Consider the following 20,904-nt stretch of genomic DNA (forward strand, 5'->3'; position numbering starts at 1 on the left):
ACCTAAAGGCAGCCCTCTGGAGGGGCAAAAAGGAGTCACATTGACCCCCCCCTTCCCCAGACATCCCCTGCAGACAGGCGCAGTCACTCACTGCACTCACCCGCAAGGGGATCTCTCTCCCCTCCTGAAAGTGCAGGTGACATGCTACCTGCACTGTGAAACATGTTGAAGCAGCTGCTATGTATTTCACTAAATGCGTTTGAGGCTGCTCTGGGGCAACACATTCTAAGTAATACAGTGCACTCTCCTTGTTTGCACCAGGACCACCTTTTGAAAGGTGCACCATGGTAAAGTTAGACCTATCAAGGTTGTTAGTGTGGTCTTCACCCAGACATTTTGCCTATTTGCCTCACCTGTTTGCTGTGTCTTTTTGTTGGCTTTAGGACTCTGAGCACTTTACCACTGCTGACCAATGCTAAAGTGCATGTGCTTCTCCCTTAAACATGGTTACATTGGTGAATGCCCAACTAGCATAGTTAATTCACTTGTGTGTTCCTTGTAAAGAGGTATACCATATACCAGGGGCCTGTAAATTAAATGCTACTAGTGGGCCTGTAGCACTGATTGTGCTACCCACTCAAGTAGCCTGTTAAACATGTTTCAGGCTTGCCATGGCAGAGCCTGTGTGTGCAGTTTCACTGCCACTTATACTTAATATTTAAAACCCCTTGCCAAGCCTTAAATTACCCTTTTGTTAAATATAAGTCACCATTAAGGTAGGCCTTAGATAGCCCACAGGGCAAAATTCCATGTAACTAAAAGGAAAGACATGTACTTTTAAGTTTTACATGTCCTGCTAGTGAAAAACTCCAAAAGTATTTTTTTACTACTGTGAGGCCTATTCCTCTCATAGGCCAGCATTGGGAATTCTTTAATATACTTTTAAGCTGTAATTCCTTATCAGAAAGAAGTAGCTGCATCATGTTTCATATCACAGGAATGGTGATGATAGACCCTCTTTACTGGTAAAGTCAGATTTAACATTACTATTTTAGAAATGCCACTTTTAGAAAGTGGGTATTTGTCTGCTTTTACAACTATGTGTGCCTGCAGCCTGTCTCCAACACATGTCTGCGCTAGGTGACAGCTACACTTTGCGCATTCCTTCTAGACAGCCGCAAGAACGTTAGGTGTGTCTGTGGGCTCATCTGCATTCATCTGTATTCAGATAGCTTTTCCTGGGCAGGAAGGGCGGGAGGGGATGACATTTACACCAGAATAGGCATTGCCTGTCCCCATACAAAGGGCTACCCCCTGCTGATAGTCTGGAGCCAGGGCTGAAGAAGAAAGAATACCTGTGCACTTCAAAGACGCTTCTTTGAAGTCACCCCCACTTCAAAGGCACATTTGGGTATAAGTACTGGGTCTCTGACGCTACTAAATCAGTATGTTACTGGACCTGTGAAGAACTGTGCCGGAGTAAGAACTGCTGTGCTACAAGGAGTGCTACTCTACTGGACTGCTTTCCAAGAAGGACTGCTCTCTGCTTTGATAGATTACCCTGATGATCTCTGCCCTTCTTAGGAAGGCCTGGACCCCTCTCATCTGAACCCAGAGTGACTCCAAAAGCTTGATGCCATGCCCCCTGCTCTCCTGCAGTCTCAGGTGCGTCATAGACTCCCTGCAACCTGCAATTAGCACTTAGGCTCTGTCTGCTGTGAATCATGCTCTTCCAAGTGGTGGCAATTCAGTCCTAGACCCTTGGAAGTGAGTATCTGTGCTGCACTCAAGAAAACCAATGCACAGGTTCGAATCCCATGCATTTTTACTTGACCTGACGCATAGCCGCTATGTCTGAGCTGCAGACACTGCATTGCCGACTGCACAACCCATCGTCCCCGGACTCTGATGCATCTTCCACCTTGCGTGGCTCAGCATCGATCCATCATTCCAAACCAGTGGTTCGATGACGATGTATCTCCTCAATGCACAACACTACCTGATCTTAGGTACATCCTCGACGCTGCGCAGCCCAGAACTGATGCATTGCCTACATCTCCTTGATCGACAGCGACACATCTCTTCCTTTGCTTCACGCATCGAGTCCTTGACGTCAATGCTTCTTCTATCCAAGGTACTGCCTCAGCAGACCCTGCACGGGTTCCATAGCTGGCCTGCCCTCTATCATGGTCTGCATGAACATTGGATTTACCTCGGTCTAGCATGACCTCAAGTAACCTTTTAGCGCTACTGACTTCTAAGCATTACTTTTGGCTTATTCTTTAAAAATTCATAACTTGATTTCTACTTATTGAATTTTTGTTGTTTTTGTCCTGTTTTGTTTTAACCCTATGTGGAGTTCTTTTTGTGGTGTTTTCATTGTGTTACTGTGTGTGTGTTGCACAAATACTTTACACATTGCCTCTTTTGATAAACCTGACTGCTTTGTGACAAGCTACCAAAGGGCGAGCACAGGTTATGTCTAAGCGTGTATCTGACTTACGATGACTAGAGTGGTGCTTCCTGCTTCCACAGGGTGCATACTCTGACCACCAGAAACCCTAGTTCTAATGGGTACAAACAAGGAAAGTGCACTATATGTATCATATGGACCAGAATGGCCACTCTCTAAGCTAGTACAGCAGTGTGCCCATGTCTCTGAGTACACTCCAGGGTGCAAAGAATAATGGTGGGCTCTAAGGCCTGCAAGTTCATGCAGATGGAAGCCAAGCTGTGTCTGCAGAGTAATTCCTGACCATCTGCGGCTTCAGGAACACATTGACAGATGGTCATGACCGTTTCTTTTTGATGTTACTGCAAGTGCAATTGCTCAGTGGGTTAATGTGCCAGTGGCCTAGATCTGTGTGAATAGAATACAAGTTAGAAATGGTTGACTCGGCCTCTGATCCTAAAAGAGGTACACTAGCTTTCACGCATAGCAATATTTAGCAGTATTTACTACTTTAAAGTGCTTTTAAACTTTTCTGTTTAAAAAGCTATAAGTTGTTGCTACTGTGAATCCTGCAATGGTACCTAATACTAAAGTCGAGTACATCTTGTAATTGCTGTATGTCATGTTTAACAAATAAACACTTTTTAATAGTGGCATGTGTTCCATCATTATCTGGGGTTAAAACATTTATTCCCAATTCTAAAATGTGTTCTATGCAAAGCGTTGAAGGTTGCAATATTATGTCACCCTTTGATGCCAATATGAATGGGATATGGATTGAAGTACCCTAACCCTATGTTAATTGTCAGCCTTAATGTCACTGGGTAGCACTTGAAAGCATTGTTTCAAGACGTCTGTTTAAGAAGAGAAGGGGACCAACCATTGCAAAGCAACGAACCAGAACCTTACTCTCAGTGCTTAGTTTGTAAAAGGTTAAATGCCCTATTCACAGACTAAATTTTGTTCAACATTTAGTAGTACTACAGAAGTACCACAAATGTACTACAAAATGCTATTCACAAAGTTAAGTGCGTAGGTCTCAATCTGAGGAGTCACAGCACGTCTAAGTATACTTTATAGAAGTAGATATGGGGGAGGGACAGAGAGGAGTTGCTTAAAAATGACTAATCATTCATGACTAAAAAGGGAGGACAAGGAGGGATTTAAGGAGGGATGCATACTCAATAGGAAAGAGTGAGCAGTTAGCTATTCGCAAACTGCACTTCTAAAGGGACCCAAGATGGGAATAAATTACTCCTCCTAAGAGCTGAAGCACCACACATGGCCAAACACTGGTATTGCAACATAATCCTGTAGAATATACCAGAGGTTGGAATACAACTCCAAAGGAAATGATGTTAAAAACAAATTAAAATATTTAAAATAGGTAAAAATATCAATAAATATTAAGAAGTTGAGACTTCCCTATGGTAAAATACAGAGAAAAGCAAAAAAGTTTGTTTAGCTCAAAAAGTAGCAAAAACATTTCCATGTTAAATATTATTGCACATTAAATGCATATATTTATTTTAAGCATAGAACAAAGGAAGAAAATGTTACAGCTATTATTATCCTAAGCTTCAGTTCAATATTTAATTTAAATATATCAAGTTAAACAAAACATATTTTTCTTTAGGTTTAAATCAAGAGATAAGCTTTTGAGTTATGCATAATTATTTATTGAAAGTAATGTACAGAATTTTTAATGAAAAATTACAATTTAATTTTACATTAATCTTTTCATTTTGAAATATGTTATTTTTGAAATATGTTATTGTTAAATAATACATGTTTTATTTTTATATATCTTTAACATTAAATTATATTTGTAACATTTTTTAATATTTCAAATAACCTAATTTATTTTAACACTACTTCCTATGGCGTTAGGTCTCCTACATGTGCCATTTTCTATGGGAAGATTTTTCAGTATCAGGGTTTTTCAGTATGAGTTGTTGGCTATGTGTGGTGATGGACCTACTACTGTTTATTTTGGGCAGTAGTAACTTGCACTCGTAAATTTTGTTGCATCCCTTTTTCAGGGGATAGGCACATGTAAGTCTATTTGTTTAGATAACTACACTCAGATTTTGTGGAAAGCCAAAAGTAGTACATTTACTCAAAAGTGTTAGAGTAAATAACTTACTCACAAGTGTATGTTACCCTTGTGAATAGCTCCATAAATGCAGGGGCCCAAAGTTATGTTCGGGCGCCTGTGGCTGGTGTTATCGAAGATTGTGGTGTTGAATACCATAACTGCATAGTCTTGATTCCTCCTCATGCCTCTTAAATCCATCAGCAGACACTCCTTGCTACTTTATCTAATTCTTGCATGTTCTTTTCATCCCTTCTGTCTCCCATTGCAACTGTTTTTGCATCTTTCTCTTCCTCCTTAATTCTCCTTTCTGTGTTTTTATCTCTCTTGTTCTCAGTCAAAGGCTGTTGAGAAAAGTAAGTGCCAGTCCCCAAACATTAGTTCCAGTGGGCCCTACCTTCAAACACTGGCTCCAATGAATCACTGCTTACTCACTTAAAACCAGCTGTCCATGGTCTACCCTAGCCGGACCACTTCACTCTGCAGACTGCCAATAATGCAGCTAGTGACATCTGGCTGTCGGGTATCCTGGCACCATATGTCTTGCAATCACCTTTGACTTTATTGTTTTCAATCAGCTCCAATTAGAACACTGCTGAAATACATGCTCATCCCCCACAACTTGTTAACAGGGAAAACATTTCACTTAATAAATGTAATTGATTTCAGTATACATATAACAAAAAAAAGGGATAACATACATATTATGTATGTTGATTTATATGGCGCACTAATCACCCAGTAGGGTATCCAGGCACTTGAGAAGGGGTGTAGGCATGTGGCCCTCACTGCATTATTCAAAGAGCCAGGTCTTCACCTTCTTGTGAAAATGAAGTAGCAGAGATGAGGCTCTGCTGTGTTGTGGGAGCTTGTTCCATGCTTTGTGACCAATGTAAGAAAATGAGCGGCCTTTTGGTTTGCATTTGTCAATGTGGGGTGTGTGTGTGATTGAGTGTGAGGCTGAGCATAGGCGTATAAATGGGTTGTGAAATTTATAAATCTGTTTATAGAGGTAAGAAGCTCCCGTGTTGTGTAAGGATTTGTAGATGTGCGTAAGGAGTTTGAATTGGCACACTGGAACTATCTGGCAAACATTAATCCCAACTGGGACCACAACTGTCTGCGCTTGAGTGGAGGAGAGCTGTAAAAAGAAGTGCTACCTAGTGCGTACTTCCATTCCCACAATCGGGATGTGCTGGAACTTTGTGGCAGACATTAATCCCTGCTGACACCACATTGACCACAATTCCTTGCCATTGAGTGGAAGAGGGGCTGCAAGGGGAAGTGCTACTTAGCGCATATTGCCATTCCCGCAAGCGGATGTGCGGGACCTTTGTGGCAGACACTAATCCCTGCTAGGAGCACATCAATCACAATTCTCTGCCCTTGAGTGGAGGAAAGACTGCAAGGGGAAGCGATACTTAGCGCATACTGCCATTCCCGCAAGTGGAACGCGCACGGGCAACGCCTGGGAAAAGACCAGGCCAGGAGTGGACCCGTCTGCACTCATCATTACCTGGAGGAGACGGGCCAATTCTCTTGGTTTCTCTCTAAGGACCACTTTTACATAACATTATGGGGAAAAGAACACATCTATCAACTTCAGCTAAGCCTAAGTATCCTGGTAAGCCTCATACCTCAATAATGACCTTTATAATTGGAGCAATGGGGGCAACTGATAAAGAGATTACTAGAGTCGAAGAAAGGCTGAGTAACTGCCATTATGATATGACTGATACACACAATACTGTTTCTAGGCGTGATAATGAGCCTTCTGCTCCTTTTACTTGAAAACTGATTAATGGTTGCGTGCAAGATACTGTAGATTGTATCATTACGGTCTCCCCTTCTGAATCATTATCTCAACCCCGCCTCCAAGTGTATGAAGACACCAGCAACCCATGCCAAATAATCAGATTCTACTGCTTCAGAAGGGACAATTATATTGGCTAAGACACTTCTCAAACCAACCAGTGTAAAGACCTGGTCTAAAATATTTGGGGCACACTCAGAGAATGCTAGGTCCTTGTTCGCCTTGGTACAAGCTCTGGAATCCCTAGTACAGACCTCACTAGACTCTCTTACTGCTAGACTAGCACAAGTGGAAATTCTAACCACTAGCTGCTTAGACCTCCTGAAGCTCAAAGCAAGTTCTGCATTTACATGTCAGACAGATAAAGCAAGTGTAGTGCCCACTCCACTGCAATCCTCAATACTGCCCACATTAGTACCACAGGCACCCAACTTTTGCCTGTTGGTGCCCCTGCTTTCTTGCCCAAGACTTGCAACTCAGCTTCGATTCTACCATCTGGTCCACAAGTTAAAAATGAGCAGTGCAGAGGGGGCTTCACATTTTCTTGATTTGCCCCTGAAGCCATTCATTCTGTTGTAGTATTGGCTAATGGGCCTTCTCTTGCCACTGCAGTTACTGAATCTTGGAATCTTTGAGAAATAAATCTCTAAACATGGTTGGTGATAAAACTGGCTTACATTGGGCCCTATTTGAAAATATTAGAATGGTCAGAAAGGTAAATTGGATTGTTAAGGGCACTAAAACATTATCTCGAGACTGTGTAGTTCTGACTTTCAAGTCACCTAGATTATTTGACACTATTTTATGTAGGACTTGTTCCTCATCTGTTTCTTTACACCAGATTTCTGTTTAACTGCTTGGTTATTTTTATCGTCCACTGCCTATTCTTAACCACTGAAGTTCACCATTTAGACTACCTCCTGTTCAAATACCGGAATTCCATTTCCCTATCTCAGTCCATATTAGTTTTGCTTCCTTAGCAATATGAGAAGGGTTAGACTGACTCAATGTTAAGCCCATTGCAGCTGCCCACCTGTCAATGAACTGGGCCCTTCGATTGAGGGACGTCCATATAGCCCTAAAGCCAGCTCCCATATAACATCATCTTCAATAAGCTTGGCCATTTCTCCCATTCTAGATCCAGGGTGTGAGGTCGTACATGATCATTCGTGATACAGAGTCCTTTTATGGATTGTGGCAGATCTACTTGCCAAGGCTATCATTCCAGAATGGGCAAACATTGTAAATAATTTTCAAATCTTATGTTTTCAAGAGACTTGGACAGTTGATCATGTCCATATTAATGGTTTTAGAACCTACCATCTACCTGCTGTGTCTTCTAACCCAGTAGAGCAAAGGTTTTTCTGTGTATTTATGTTTCTAATTACCTGCTGTTTCCCAATATAACAACTCAGTCTATTACTTTGTACTATCACATCATTGTCATTGAAATTTCACCCAAATATAATCTTGTGCTGGTCGATTTCCATATTAATTCAGCTTTGAGTGACATACAGACTATTCTTGGCCAGTTGGATCATGATCTTGAGTTTACATGTTGCTGTAATAAGAAGGAGGGCAGTACACTTTAGGATGGTGATTGAAACCAGGCGGGCAGAGTTCATGGAGACCGACTTCGCAGAATTCCATGGAGTTGAAAAAAAGCTAAGTGGAATTCTGCAGAGAAAGAGTTCCGTGACCCACGGAGTCATGAATGTGCCCAATCTAGGAAGGGCTAAGCAGGGACCTACCATGCTTAGCACTTCTGAGATCGGTGCATTCGGGAGAGGGCCGTAGGCAGCGAAAGTTGCTGTTTCAGGCCTATTGAGCACCGGCCTGTCCCATGTGCCGTGCCGTAGGCAGCGAAAGCTTCAGTTTCAGTCCTTGTTACAAACAACAAAAGAGGCGAGGACATACCTGGGTCTTCCAAGGGGTCCTTCTCTCCTCGTCATCCGACAGCGACGAGTCTCTCTCTGCAGCGGCTGCCTCCCTGTGTGCTCTGGTGCACCCAGTTGTGGGCTGCACAGCACAAGCACAGTCTGTCTATGCTTGTGCTGTGCAGCCCATACTGGGCTGCAGGGCACACCGGGTGAGCTCTGCTCCGCTGGCATGGCTAGCAGAGATTTTGGACTTACTCCGCACTACAAGTGGAGCACGGAGTTCCAAAAACTCTGTTAGCTCCACCAGCGGAGCAGAGCTCCCCGAATACCCCTTATTTTAACATTGATCTATGTCCCTTTTCACCGAAAAAGATTTTTGGTATAACAGACATCCATGATACTGACCAATCTCATTTCATGCGTACCAGCTACAGTGACAAATTGAACAATTTGCTGTCCAAGTATGATCTTGCCTTTTCTAACAAACTCTGTACTCCCCTGGTTCCCTTTAGATGCAAATTTGATGGAAGGGATGATAATATTTTTACCAATTATATTTTATCTTCTCACAGGATTAGCACTTTGTTATCTGGTTTTACTATACACACCATCTCTTTAAATGATCACTATCTGCAGAGTGTCATTCATAATTTTAGCTGCTTTTTCAGCCAAGCGAATACAGATAATGTGTGCGTTGTTGAGAATGCCAAAATAGCATCATGTAATAGTATCTCACTATACTAGTCCCAGATGAATCCGAACATTTTTTGGGAAAAGCTGGTTATCGAACATAGGGAGGGCTTCGAGATTTACCTGGACAACACAGCTAATGCTAACAATGTTTTGAATGGTGTTATTACTATTTCCAGGGGAATTAAAGAACGGTTGACTGTCTGCAGATGGCAGGTTAATTATTCCAGGCAAGGTTGGTTGGCCCATGGGAGACTAAAAGCCACTCCCCACAAACCCCAAAGGCGCATTACAGAGATGCAGACATGATTATATAGGAAACAAGAACTGAAAGATGAATCCTTGGAGGCTTTAATAGAAGCTAGTACAGCTAAAGATAGCTCAGCCTACTGGCATGTTATAAATAGTCCTTTTTGAGAGATGACAGAGATTTGAAACCGCTATTACCAAATATGAGTGGGTGGCTCATTTTGCAAAATGTTTCTATGTCCAGATTGACATCGGTGCCACTAGCCCCTGCTGATTTAATGGCCTTTTGTTTTCCTTAGATGAGATCATTAGGGCCCTTGCAGACAGTAAGGGTGGTTAAGCTCCAGGCCCTGATGGTATTCCTGGTGACCTTTTCAAGGCCATATACCTTTTTGGTGCCCTAAATCGACCTTTGTGCTGATGGCATGTTGTAGTTCAGGCTTTTTTAAGACTTGATCAGACTCATTAATTGTTCCCATTTATAAGAAAGACAATTGTTCCAATTCAGCCTGTTACTACCCTATCAATTTACTTGATTCCCTGGTAAAAGTTGTAGACCAAATCCAACTGAACAGATTAGAGATGTGGGCAGATAAAGAGATTTTCTCTGACCTTCAGTATGGTTTTCGTAGAGGGTTGGGGACAATTGAGTAAGGATTAAACCTTAATCTGCTAATCGGGAAGTATACATTGGCCAAGAAGGTATGTACCTTTTGTGGACTTATCCAGTGTGTTTGACTGCAATATGCACGAAGAAGTGTGGACCATTATGGTAGAACTTGGAGTAGACCCACCAATAACATCTTTTCTTAGGGAGTTGTTCTTAGGAAGTACCTAGGTACCCAAAGAGGTAAAGTCAAAGGGGTGAATGTACTCATCAACTTTGTACAGAGTTGGGGGTCTGACGTGGCTGAGTCCTTGCTCCATTTTGTTTACACTGTATAACAACAGCTTGTAAAGTGTTTTCATACAAAGTTGCAAGGACCCCCCCCAGATTGGTCATCAGGCAATCCCAGCTTTTCTTCATGCAGGTAATGCGGTCCTTATGATCCGTACTCCTCTGGATCTACATCGGTTACTCACCTGTTTTGCTAATCACATGCAGGATTTGGGTCCAGTAATTGACTTGGGCAAGAAATTTATAATGAATTGTGAAAAGAGAACCTTGAAATGTCATGATGTATTGGTGAATGAGACAAAGTTACATTTTACACCTTTGTTCTTTTATTTGGGTATTTTGTTTGAGGAGTGTGGTTCATTGAAACAGGTGATTAACTCTAGTAAGTTACGTTTTACAAAAGCCATCTGTGCGCTCTCTATACGTGGCAACAAATCTGTGAGTGAAATGTTAACTTTATACAAGTCCAAGTGCCTATCGATAGCACTGTATGGAGCAGGAATCTAGGGATATAACAAAATTAGTTTATGCCAAATGGTAGAGAATGTTTTCTTAGATATCCACTTTCATTACCTCAGAGTTGTTCAACCTTTGTTTGGCATTCTGAACTTGGAGTTCCTTCTGTAGCTAGAATACAGCCAATTGTAATGCGGCATAAGGTTTGGTCTTGTGACGACACACTTGTAAATTGCAAGGTCATTAATGATTGTCTTAAAATGTCTGTACCCTTGCATATTCCATGGCTGAAATATGTACAACAATTCTGTTCAGACTTAGGACATCCTGAATATTTTGAATGCCCCGATACACTACAGTGTGTTAGTAGGACGGAATTCAAAAAGGTGTGTTTTTTGCCGTTTTTAGAACTTAGACTGACCACAGAGTTGATTAACCCCTGCGTTGTTAAAAATCAAATGTTCCTCGTCACTTATGATCAGCAACCTTACCTCAAATTTGTTCACAACAGCCGCCAGAATTTCATCCTGAGTCATTTCAGACTTTACATTTTTCATCATTTAGTAGAATTTCCTACAATAAATGACTGGTCAGAAGTTTGAATTAAATGTCCCTGTGATTATTTATCTAATCAAAGTACTCTGCACATTTTGTATTTTTGTTCATTTTGTAGAGACTTGAGAAAGAATTTTAGATTGCATATTTTTTGTGATTTAAAATTCGAACAATGTTGTCCTGCTTATTTTTTCCTGCAGTCACTACTGTCTCTACCGATGTGTTGCTTCATATCTAGTTACTTGTGTCCTGTGATACAGCATAGGAAAACTTTGGCCATCTAGAGCGACTCTGTTGTGGTAACCTGAACTTTTACTCATTGTCATATTTGTATTTTGATGACATTTCATTATAAGCGTTGCTGGCTATTTCATATTTTTGTAATTCATGTAAATTAGTTTTTAGCTATAATGTGCAATAATATTTGATCCCTGTATGCTTTTATAATTTTTAATATGAAAATCGGATAAATCTGTTTTTGATTTGTTTTGACTGCGTTTGCGGATCGGGAGACAGTGGAGCTCCCGGAGGTGCGGTGACATGTAGGTGTGGTGAAGGAGGTTAAGAAGGAGTCTTGTGATGGCGGTCTGGATGGTCAGTGTTCTGCTCTGGAGTTGTTTGGATATTCCAGCAGACAGTGCATTTTTGTAGTCATGTCAGATTGTGATGAGTGCGTGCATGACGGTCCACCTGGTGTTCTGCAGGAGCCACTTGAAGATTTGTTTGTAGCATTCTTAGGATGTGTAACCAAGCAGAACTTACTACTTTGACTTGTGGCGTCATGTTGAACTTGTCATCCAGCATGATCTGCAGAGTTTTAGCATGGTTGGTGGGTATTAGAGTCGGTCTGAGTTCTGCCGACCACCAGGTGGTGTCCCACTGTTAGTTCTTGTTTCCAAAGATCAGTGCTTCAGTCTTGACAGAGTTCACTTTTAAGCAGTTTGTTCTCATCCATTCCGCTACAAGGGTCAGGCAATTGGTGAAGTTAGTTCTGGTGAGAGGAGTCTTGTCCATGAGGAAGTGGATGAGTTGGATGCCATCTGCGTAGGAGATGATGCTTATGTCTTGGGATCTAATGATTTTAGCCGTTTTAAAGTTGAACAGTATAGGGCTGAGGGATGAACCCTTAGGGACGCCGCATACCAGTTTCTTGGCTTTGGATGTAACAGGTGGGTTCTTCCTGTGAAGAAGGGGCATATCCAGTTGAGTAGTGGTCTTTGCATACTGTACTTGTGAAGTCTTCTGATGAGGGTGCTGTGGAACAATGTGTCTGTGGCACAATCTGTCCCTTTTTCCATCCACCTTTTCCCACCTTGCATCACTAATCCCCATTTCAATAACTTCTTACAGCTGCTTATAAGTACACACACTCATACACACAATACATTAGTACTTTCATTAAATAACCCATATATGTAGACTTTAGACAGACATACCCCACAGGTGGCATCAAGCAGATGGATACTAAACTGAATATAGGAACTACCACGTTTGTCTGTTGTCCAGGCTCTCTTGATACTATGTTATGTAAATGGATGCACAGTACTGTGGTTGTATTACACAAAGTGCTCAGGGATCCCTACAGACATATGTGCCTGCTTTCCACACCCCCAGGGCACTTTGATATTACAGAAGGCTCCTCAAATATATGTGCAGCCTCTCCTCCTGTAATACAGATTGCACCAGCATTACATGTGTGCCAGCATTACATATGTGATCTCATGGGGCCCTTTCCTCATTTGCCTGGGACAGGACCCCATGCAAATGAGGTAACACTTTGCATCCGCGCCATATTAGAGATGTGAGCATATTGGCAAATCAGCTGATGAGAATCACACTGTGTGCCACATTGAGGTGGTGCACAGTCAATGTGCTCCTGAGGGCAACCCTTGAAAGGGGATCCCATGGACCGCCCACAGACACCCCACTGCTGGATGCAGTCACTCAATGTGTCCACCGGCATGGAGATCCCTGCATCCCTTTCAAAAGCAGGACAAGTTGCCAACTATACAGCCAAAGGCTGCTTTAAGGAGCCGGCCCCCCTCTCTACAATACGCTACCACCAGGTGAGGAGTGAGTTCATAACTGCGCTGGGAGCAGTGCATTGACTGTAAAAGGGTGCAGTCATAGTATGCGCCCAGTTATTTAAAGTTTTGCTACAGCGCAAACAGAGACAGTTCCCTGTATATACAATGTCAGCCTTGGTCTGCACTGGGGTATATCTGCAGAACATGCCCTCATGTATTAAAAAAAAAAAGAAAAACGTACTCGCATTTGCAAGAAACACTGGACAACAATTTCAAACCCCTGTTTCATCTTTCAGTGCAGCAGGACTGACCAAGTTTTAAAGAAGAAGCCTGGGATCACCTGGAGGCTTGTCAGTGTGTGATTGTGCCCTCCTATGGAGTATGGTTCCTAGGGGGAGGTCGTGGAACCTCCCTCAGACCCTTTTCAAAATGATTTCTCGAGGGGGACATTCATTACATGCCACTGCCTAGGAAGTACACAGCCTCTTGGTAGTCTGTTTACTTCTGCACCTGCACCGTAAATGTGGTGCAAGGGGGTTCCATCATTTAAATGGGATCATGTATCCATAAAATTAGGGAATAATCATTTTAGATTGCGTAGGTACTATGAACTAGCAAACACCTGCACACGTTTATGAAATACAGAAGTATTCCGGGGCAACAAAATGGTTGTAAATGCACATTGGTCCCATGGAGTGCTTCCATAATCCAGTCCCTTCGGTTCATATTCAACCACAACACATATATACAAGTCCCAATTCCTAAGGTTCAAAGAACTGGATACTTTGAAACTTGTAAAATAATAAATACTCTGACACGTTTTAGCACAACAAACCCAAGGTGATACATTTGGAGTTTCACATCCCCTTTTTCCTCACCTGTATCTTGAACAGTTCACAGACAAAGTGCATCTTCATCCTCGACTTCATAGGTCGGTCACAAGCCTGTCTTCTCACACTGTCTTACCACATTTGTGACCGTTGCCACAGGAGTGTTGAGAGTTAAGGAAATAAGGGGGTCAAATGGAGATTGGTAGAAAAGTACTTCAAGCATAAAAAGGTGTATGCACTGCTGGGCCAAACTTAGGTTTCCCCTATCCAGTTCAGACGGGAGTACCTTCTGGGTTTTCATCTTAAGCCGGCTGTACCAGCATAAAGTCTTGTCCCAGCTGTTCATTCACCACGGACTGCCGGGGTCATTGTAATGGTCATCCCACCCTATTAGGGCGGGCGACCGTTACTTGTCTCCCTAGTTGGGGCCTGCCATGTAGGACACCGTAGATTTGTTAGGGAAACTGCATAATCTCCCCCATGCTCAGGGAGAAAACGCCCTGCACATCGGGGCCATTGTTACTCTGTTTTGCATGAACAAGCTCCTGCTTAAGGGGTCTGTTTGAGCTTCATATGCAGTGCTCACTAACCTTAAGTACTGGTTGTACAGCTGTTTAATGGTTATAGTACAGAGTCTCTAGCCCCACACCAAACCCCTGACTAACCCTTGGGCTGCTTGCTTTTTCTGCCCTTTGAGTAAAATGCACAAATGGTGTTCGTGTTGATCAGTTTTTAATCCAATAGTGGGGTTAAGTCCCAGGATCCAGTGAAAACTGCTCTGGATAACGCAGTCTCAGCCCAGTAACCACTGATTGCCCAGGGACTGCTGAAAAAGTTCACACAAAAAGGTAAGAAGAAACTGACTGACACCTCACCTAATTATTGGCATTCATCATCTTTTGTCACGGAAGTCCTTTTTTTATCCCAACGTTGCCAGCATGGATATATTCAGGGTTCCAAAAAAGTCAAATAACTTCAAAAATCCTAGGCATGACATTTTAATTCTTTCTCTAGAAAAGTTATCTGAAGCATTCACTTGCAGAGGCATAGGCATGAATAGTGCAGCAGGTGCAGTAGCATCACGGCCCAAGGGTATGAATGGTCCATTGCATCACAATAATATCTGTTTTCTACTACAAAACCAGGAGATGAGAGCCCATTGTTAGGCTGAGCTTGGCAGCGCGCAAGCAATGCTTTTCCAACGTGTTGGTATGTATCTGGGCTTTTAACAACGCCCACATCACGCCCATCATTACCAATCATTTGTGGGCTTGCCCTTAAAAAATCCTTTGATAACATTGGTAAATGGCTTATGTTTGTCCCTCCTTGGGGAGGTTTTGTTACCGCTTTGGCTATCACCCCTGTTACACAGTTAATTGCACTTTTGACTATAAGTTTGACTGTGAGCGAACTTCTTTTTCCTTTTGTGTGTCTCTTCACGCTGATGCTCATGGCGGCCGTGGCGCTGTGAATCGGTTCACTTATGTGAAACGGTTTTACTTTTAATTTTCAATTTATGTGGCAAGAAAAGTCCGGTTAGGAGTTTACAACGCTAATAGCTCTAACTCAAGCAAATGCGAGACCCGTTGCATTGCAAATGCTCGTTCTTTCTTGCACTTGGGCCCAGGGCACCCCTGCTACAACTGACCACGTGTAGCTAAAGCTGACTTAAAAATCACACTGTTGCTTTAAATGCGACACACGCAGTTGGCAACCAAGAAAACCTTTTCCGCCATCGGATCCCAGCCATTTCTTGGCTTTCCGATGAGTTAACAGCTGTATGTAAACAAACCTTCGTTGTCAGCTCTGTGAGGCTTCTAGCTGAGGAACAGGGAACAGCTGAATCAATCACATCACCAGACATTATCCATCCACACAGAAAATCAGCCTAAAATATTCGCTAGGTAGATTGTACGTTTTGGAAACCACGAAGTAGAACTTTTATTACAAACTGTAACATACTGTAAATAGCTCTATCTAAATTTTACGCACTGCGAGAAATTTCCTCTCAGCTTGATCTCCTCTCTGGACTGGCCAGTCTATTGGACTGCATTCTATGTACATAGAGGAGATGCTGGAATCACAGGGGGCTGCCAGTCCATGAAATAAGAAAAGCTGTGTACAATAGTGCCCACGGGTCGGGCAGGCTTACTGAAAATGGACAACATTGTTTCATTGGGCAAACACCACAACCCCTTTAGCAGAGCAGCTTCTCGGACGACATCTGCTCTCATGTGAAAATGGAGGAATCTTGGGCGTAGCCACACATTTCAATCCATTCGCACCTTAGGTATCCTGGATGTGTGAAGTCAGGTACATTCACCTTAGGCACCCAGGTATAGTGACAAGGAATGCACAGACACGTTCTGCCTTCTTTGGGTACCCTCTTGGGCCCTCGCATTTCTGCCTTGAGAGAAAGTAAATGTGGCTCCTCATTATCACCCCACTCCCCAATTTACTTCGGATTTGTAGCACCAGAGTTGGTCATCTGCTATTTCCAGGCCTGCTTGAAATGAGAAGGTGCACTGACCTAATTACTGGATGTCCCATTAATGCTGGACGGCTGGGCCAGTGTTTGTTTCCTCTACCAGATACAGGACGGTAATTATAATACAGCAGGCTGTGCTTTTCTAACAATAAATGAGTAATTAAAACGTGCAAGTGTTGCTGGTTGAATTCGTGTACTGCAGTGTTTGTCACCTTGAGAAGATGACATTTTCATGTGGTCGGCGACAGTTCCATTTGCAGAAGCTTTCTTGGAGGTTTCTAACTTGTGAATGTGTTACTAATGCAGGCAAGGAACACATCATCGCCTTTACCTGATGATCCGGTCAGGCTGCTCTATGTAGCACTACAGTTTTACCCGGGAAAAGACCTCAGGCCCCCACTCTCGCATCCATTGCTTGAGCTAGATTAAATATTCATGGATCAGTGCTGTAGACGAGGGAAGGTGAGAGACCACTTCCTGTGTATACCGATGGCAACTGTAATGTGACTGTGCACATGCAGTGTTAGTGAATGAGGCATAACCGCTGCAAAGCCAAACGTTTTGACACATCGCACAGAATTAAGTTGCACTTTTTGTATTCAACATCACAGGGAAGTAACCTGAACACAACCCTTCATATCGAATGTGCTGCCCACCGACGACACACACATATTGACTCTGTGCTTCCAAGGTGCTATCAGATGAGGAGGGCAGCCAGCGAATGTCTTCATGAAATGAGTCATGTCTAATATACACCACCGGTGCCTCCCTGGACATTCGCACATGGAGACGAACTGGGCAACTTCATATTCTCAGTCTATGGTCTTATTTTTAGTGGCGTTTTAACTGGGGTTTTAAGGACACTCGGGTAGCCATCTCAGACTTTCCCATTCTTGACACTGATCAATAAAATACAATACAATGCTGAGCAAGAAATCATTAGGGTGCAAAATGCTTGGTGTCTGTGGACGCCCGTCCCTTTTCCCTGGCTACTACCAGGTGTAACTCAAGCATGAAATTCTCCATCTCCCTGAATTAGAATGTGTCTTGCCATCTGCCACCTGCACTTTCCTAATACAGGATGGATCAGTGGCGTGAAACTTGCACAACCTGGCAAAATAACATGAGGTCCCTTCCATTATAAACACTGGTTAAATCAGTGTCCATTCGGGCATAGTCACACATCGGCTCCTATGTTCCTTGTTCAGTAAAGTTACACGTCAATTAAAGCAGGACCTGTAATATTTATCTGCAGGAGCATTTTACACTGTGCTCTCCGCGTTTTGCACAGTTTGCAATGATTGCACTTGCGCAGATTTGTGAATTTGCACAGCATGTGGCACAAAGCCAGCCTCTGCATATCTTTATAAAATCACCTCTGTTGACTCATGCAAACGTTAAGCCGATGCGCACAGAGTCTACGTATAAAAACCTATGGTAAGTGCTAAAACAATAGATATTTTTCCGGTTATCATTTTATCCTGGAAGCTATCGGTGGAATCCGAGGCTGCCGCACTCATGGTGACTTATATCGAGCTGCCCAGCAGCCCCAGACCTCGCAGCTGTTCTGCTGCCAAACTCAAAGCCGCCAGAAACCAGATCAATGTCAACAACAAGCACGACTTGGCTGTCCGCGTGGCACTCAGGCCAGCGAGACGCATACCAGCGATATTTAACACCAAGACAATGCCTACAAAGGCCTAGAGTGGCTCGCAGTATGTCCAGGAAACACTTATCATTCAAATGAGCAGTCTGTAGGGACTACAACTTTAGGTAGTAATCTCAGAAACTTCCAAGGCTTACCTCGTTTATTTCATCCCTCACTGTGCAGAAGCTGAGGTTTGACGACAGCTCCTCCTCGTACGTGGCTGCCTGGGACGTCCATTTATTGCAGTCATATTCCAGCACATCTACCTGTTGTTGCAAGTCCTTCAAAGGTACACTGAAGGTTTTCTAGGAGAGTAAAAAACATTTCTAACCAACGCATCAAGGCTTAATACGCCGAGGTCAGACATGCACCCAAACATCATAAAAAGATACACATTTGATGTAAGGCGACCAAGATAGTATGTTGCGTTTAACATGTATAGATCACTTACGCAGCATTCACGATGGAATACTTGCCAAGCATTAAACATGATATGGATAGTCCAGCTCAGAAGACTAGTCTGGCTCTGGTGACACCCATGACCTTTACAGAAACTATTCTGAAGTCATCAGTTTGGGAAAACGTTTACATGCTTAGCCTGCTCGCAGCTGGACCATTTTCATCCCTGACTCAACTTCGCGCCACCCTCTGTACCACCTGTTATTCTATTCTCATGCGTGTCTTTTTCCCCGCGCCCGTCCTTCGAGTCTGCCCTCTTCCCTGGTCCTCTTCTCTAACTGTTAAATCTCCCACCCCTTCTCGTTATGTGTGCCTTGCTTACTTCAACTCATTGTTTGGTAAAACTTATTTCTTTCTCGAACTCTTCTCTCATTTGCTGCTATTTTCTCTCCCCAGTCAAACATTGTGTCTACACAACTCTCTTCTGCAACTTCCCTTCTTTACCCTCTATCTTTCTCTCTCTGGTCTCTTTTATCTCTGTATGTGTGTTTCTCTCGTTTTAGTTCTCTCCCTATTCCCTTTGGAGTTTTTCCCTATCCTTCTATCTCCATAGGAGCTTCACACGCTCTCTTACAAGCACTGCCTTTATTTGCATCCAACTAACACACCAATGGTTATATTATTCCTTGCATAAAAAACCTTCTTCATTGCCTTATTTTCCATAAAATGGTAGTAGAAACCAAAGGTTACAGACCTATGCAAGATGCTACCAGAATAGGCTCTAGTTCATGCAAGCAGTACTTGCAAAAGCACATTCTCACACACCAGGCTTGGACCAGGAGGTAGAAGGTAACTAGTGTAGCTGCCACTCATCAGCACTTGCCTACGTGGTCTGGTGGAGATGTGAGGCAGTAAAGGGTCCACTGGGATGGTAGCGCAATTATGGTATTTATAATGTGGTGGTGGACCATTGTGTGGTATTGTGAAGTGGACATTTTGAACTAGAGGAAATATCTTTACTGATGGTTGGTATTTCAGTGCAAGGGGTGGATGTGCAGTAGTGTGGGAAAGAAGTAAAGCCCTGGGGCAGGGTAGTTAGATGCTAGGTCTTAACAGTGCATTGTAGGGTGGTTGCGTGCATTAGCAGATGTCGATAGCTGTGTGGTTGCAGTGCTGTAGTACAACACTTGTGAGGGGATACATTGGTGGAGTGATATTGTAGAAGTGTGGAAAGGTAACCTAGTGCTGGTGAGTGGTAGCTTTGTGCTGTGAAAGGCAGGGACAACTTGCTTATAAGTGCATTAGGGTGCCACACGCCTCATTTTTCCCATCACTCCGAGGGTCTGAAAGTGTTTGGTGTTGATTCTACTATGCAGCTCCAGCCCGGTCAGCAAAGGAAAAGATGGGCCAGTAGTACGGTTGGCTAATCAGCCATGCACAATTGGTATGGGTGGGAGCACTGATGCACAGTGCTTAGTTGAAGTGGTGCATCCTAAAGCCGGGGCCATGGTCCTCATCTGAGCACTGTACGTCAGCAATCAAAAGCTAGTGCGAGGCCCTGCATTATAAAAACTGTGTGATAGACAGCTGAGTGTCCAGACAAGCAATTCACTATCAATTGTGCTGCTATCATGACCCAGGATCTTCCATTTTGTGTTCTATTCCTCTGGTGTATCAGTGTCAACAACCGGCTGGATTGAATAAAGAAGTGTGGCAAGACATTCAACTATAAATTGTGGTGCATCACCAATTGTGTAAGGCTCCTGCATGAAGGATGCTGCAGCTGCCTATGGAGTTGTATATGGATGATTCATTGAGTTTGTCAAATAAACATATACAGCCAAACCCACTAATCCTTCTGATGCAATCTGGTAAAACCTTATGCAATCTTCGTCTGCCTAAAGTTAAAAGTGCAATGCCATTGTCTCAAATACTTGCTGAAATGAAGAGGATTTGAAATGAGGGACGTAGGTGTGAGAAGTGCCCTACAGACAGTGCTTAATTTGTAAAAATAAATGTGTGTGTCGGAGCCCTCGCCAGAAGGCCACTGCAGCTTGCACGACCAATTGCTACTACCAGCACAACCACTTATAGTACCTACACAACTACTAACATCACACTGATACAAGTGTGACAATTCAGACTGTCTGATGCCCCTAAAGTGATAAGAATGTCTTAGGCAGTAGGTATTTGTTGTTTTTAATACAAGTTAAATTAATAACCAACTGTTGATCTGCTCATCTCTAAATTACATGAACAGTGCCTTCATCTGGCAGCTGTCATAAATGCTGGTGTTGACAATTAAGTGCCGGGGCTGAGCACCAGAAACCACCGGCTCAAATTAAGCACTGCTTACAGCACTGTGAGAGAGAGAGGCGGAATTGTGCTGCTTTGCTTGCATGCGTGTATGCAAATGCATACCCATGTGTGTAAGAGTGAGTGCATGATTATACTATGCATGATTCAATAATGCTAACCCAGATA

The 20,904-nt window shown here is 43.0% G+C and overlaps 1 protein-coding gene across 4 annotated transcripts in view; it reads right to left on the bottom strand.

Annotated features, from left to right (window-relative positions):
• CCDC141 (coiled-coil domain containing 141) overlaps window positions 1-20,904 on the bottom strand; it is a 646,235-nt gene that overhangs the window by 161,104 nt on the left and 464,227 nt on the right. For all 4 annotated transcript variants that reach the window (XM_069225437.1, XM_069225436.1, XM_069225434.1 and 1 more), the window contains exon 18: window positions 18,177-18,326. In XM_069225437.1, coding sequence (XP_069081538.1) covers window positions 18,177-18,326 — 150 coding nt within the window. The remainder of the gene's footprint in view (window positions 1-18,176; window positions 18,327-20,904) is intronic.

Source organism: Pleurodeles waltl, chromosome 3_1, assembly GCF_031143425.1.
Source record: "Pleurodeles waltl isolate 20211129_DDA chromosome 3_1, aPleWal1.hap1.20221129, whole genome shotgun sequence".
NCBI classification, from domain to species: domain Eukaryota; kingdom Metazoa; phylum Chordata; class Amphibia; order Caudata; family Salamandridae; genus Pleurodeles; species Pleurodeles waltl.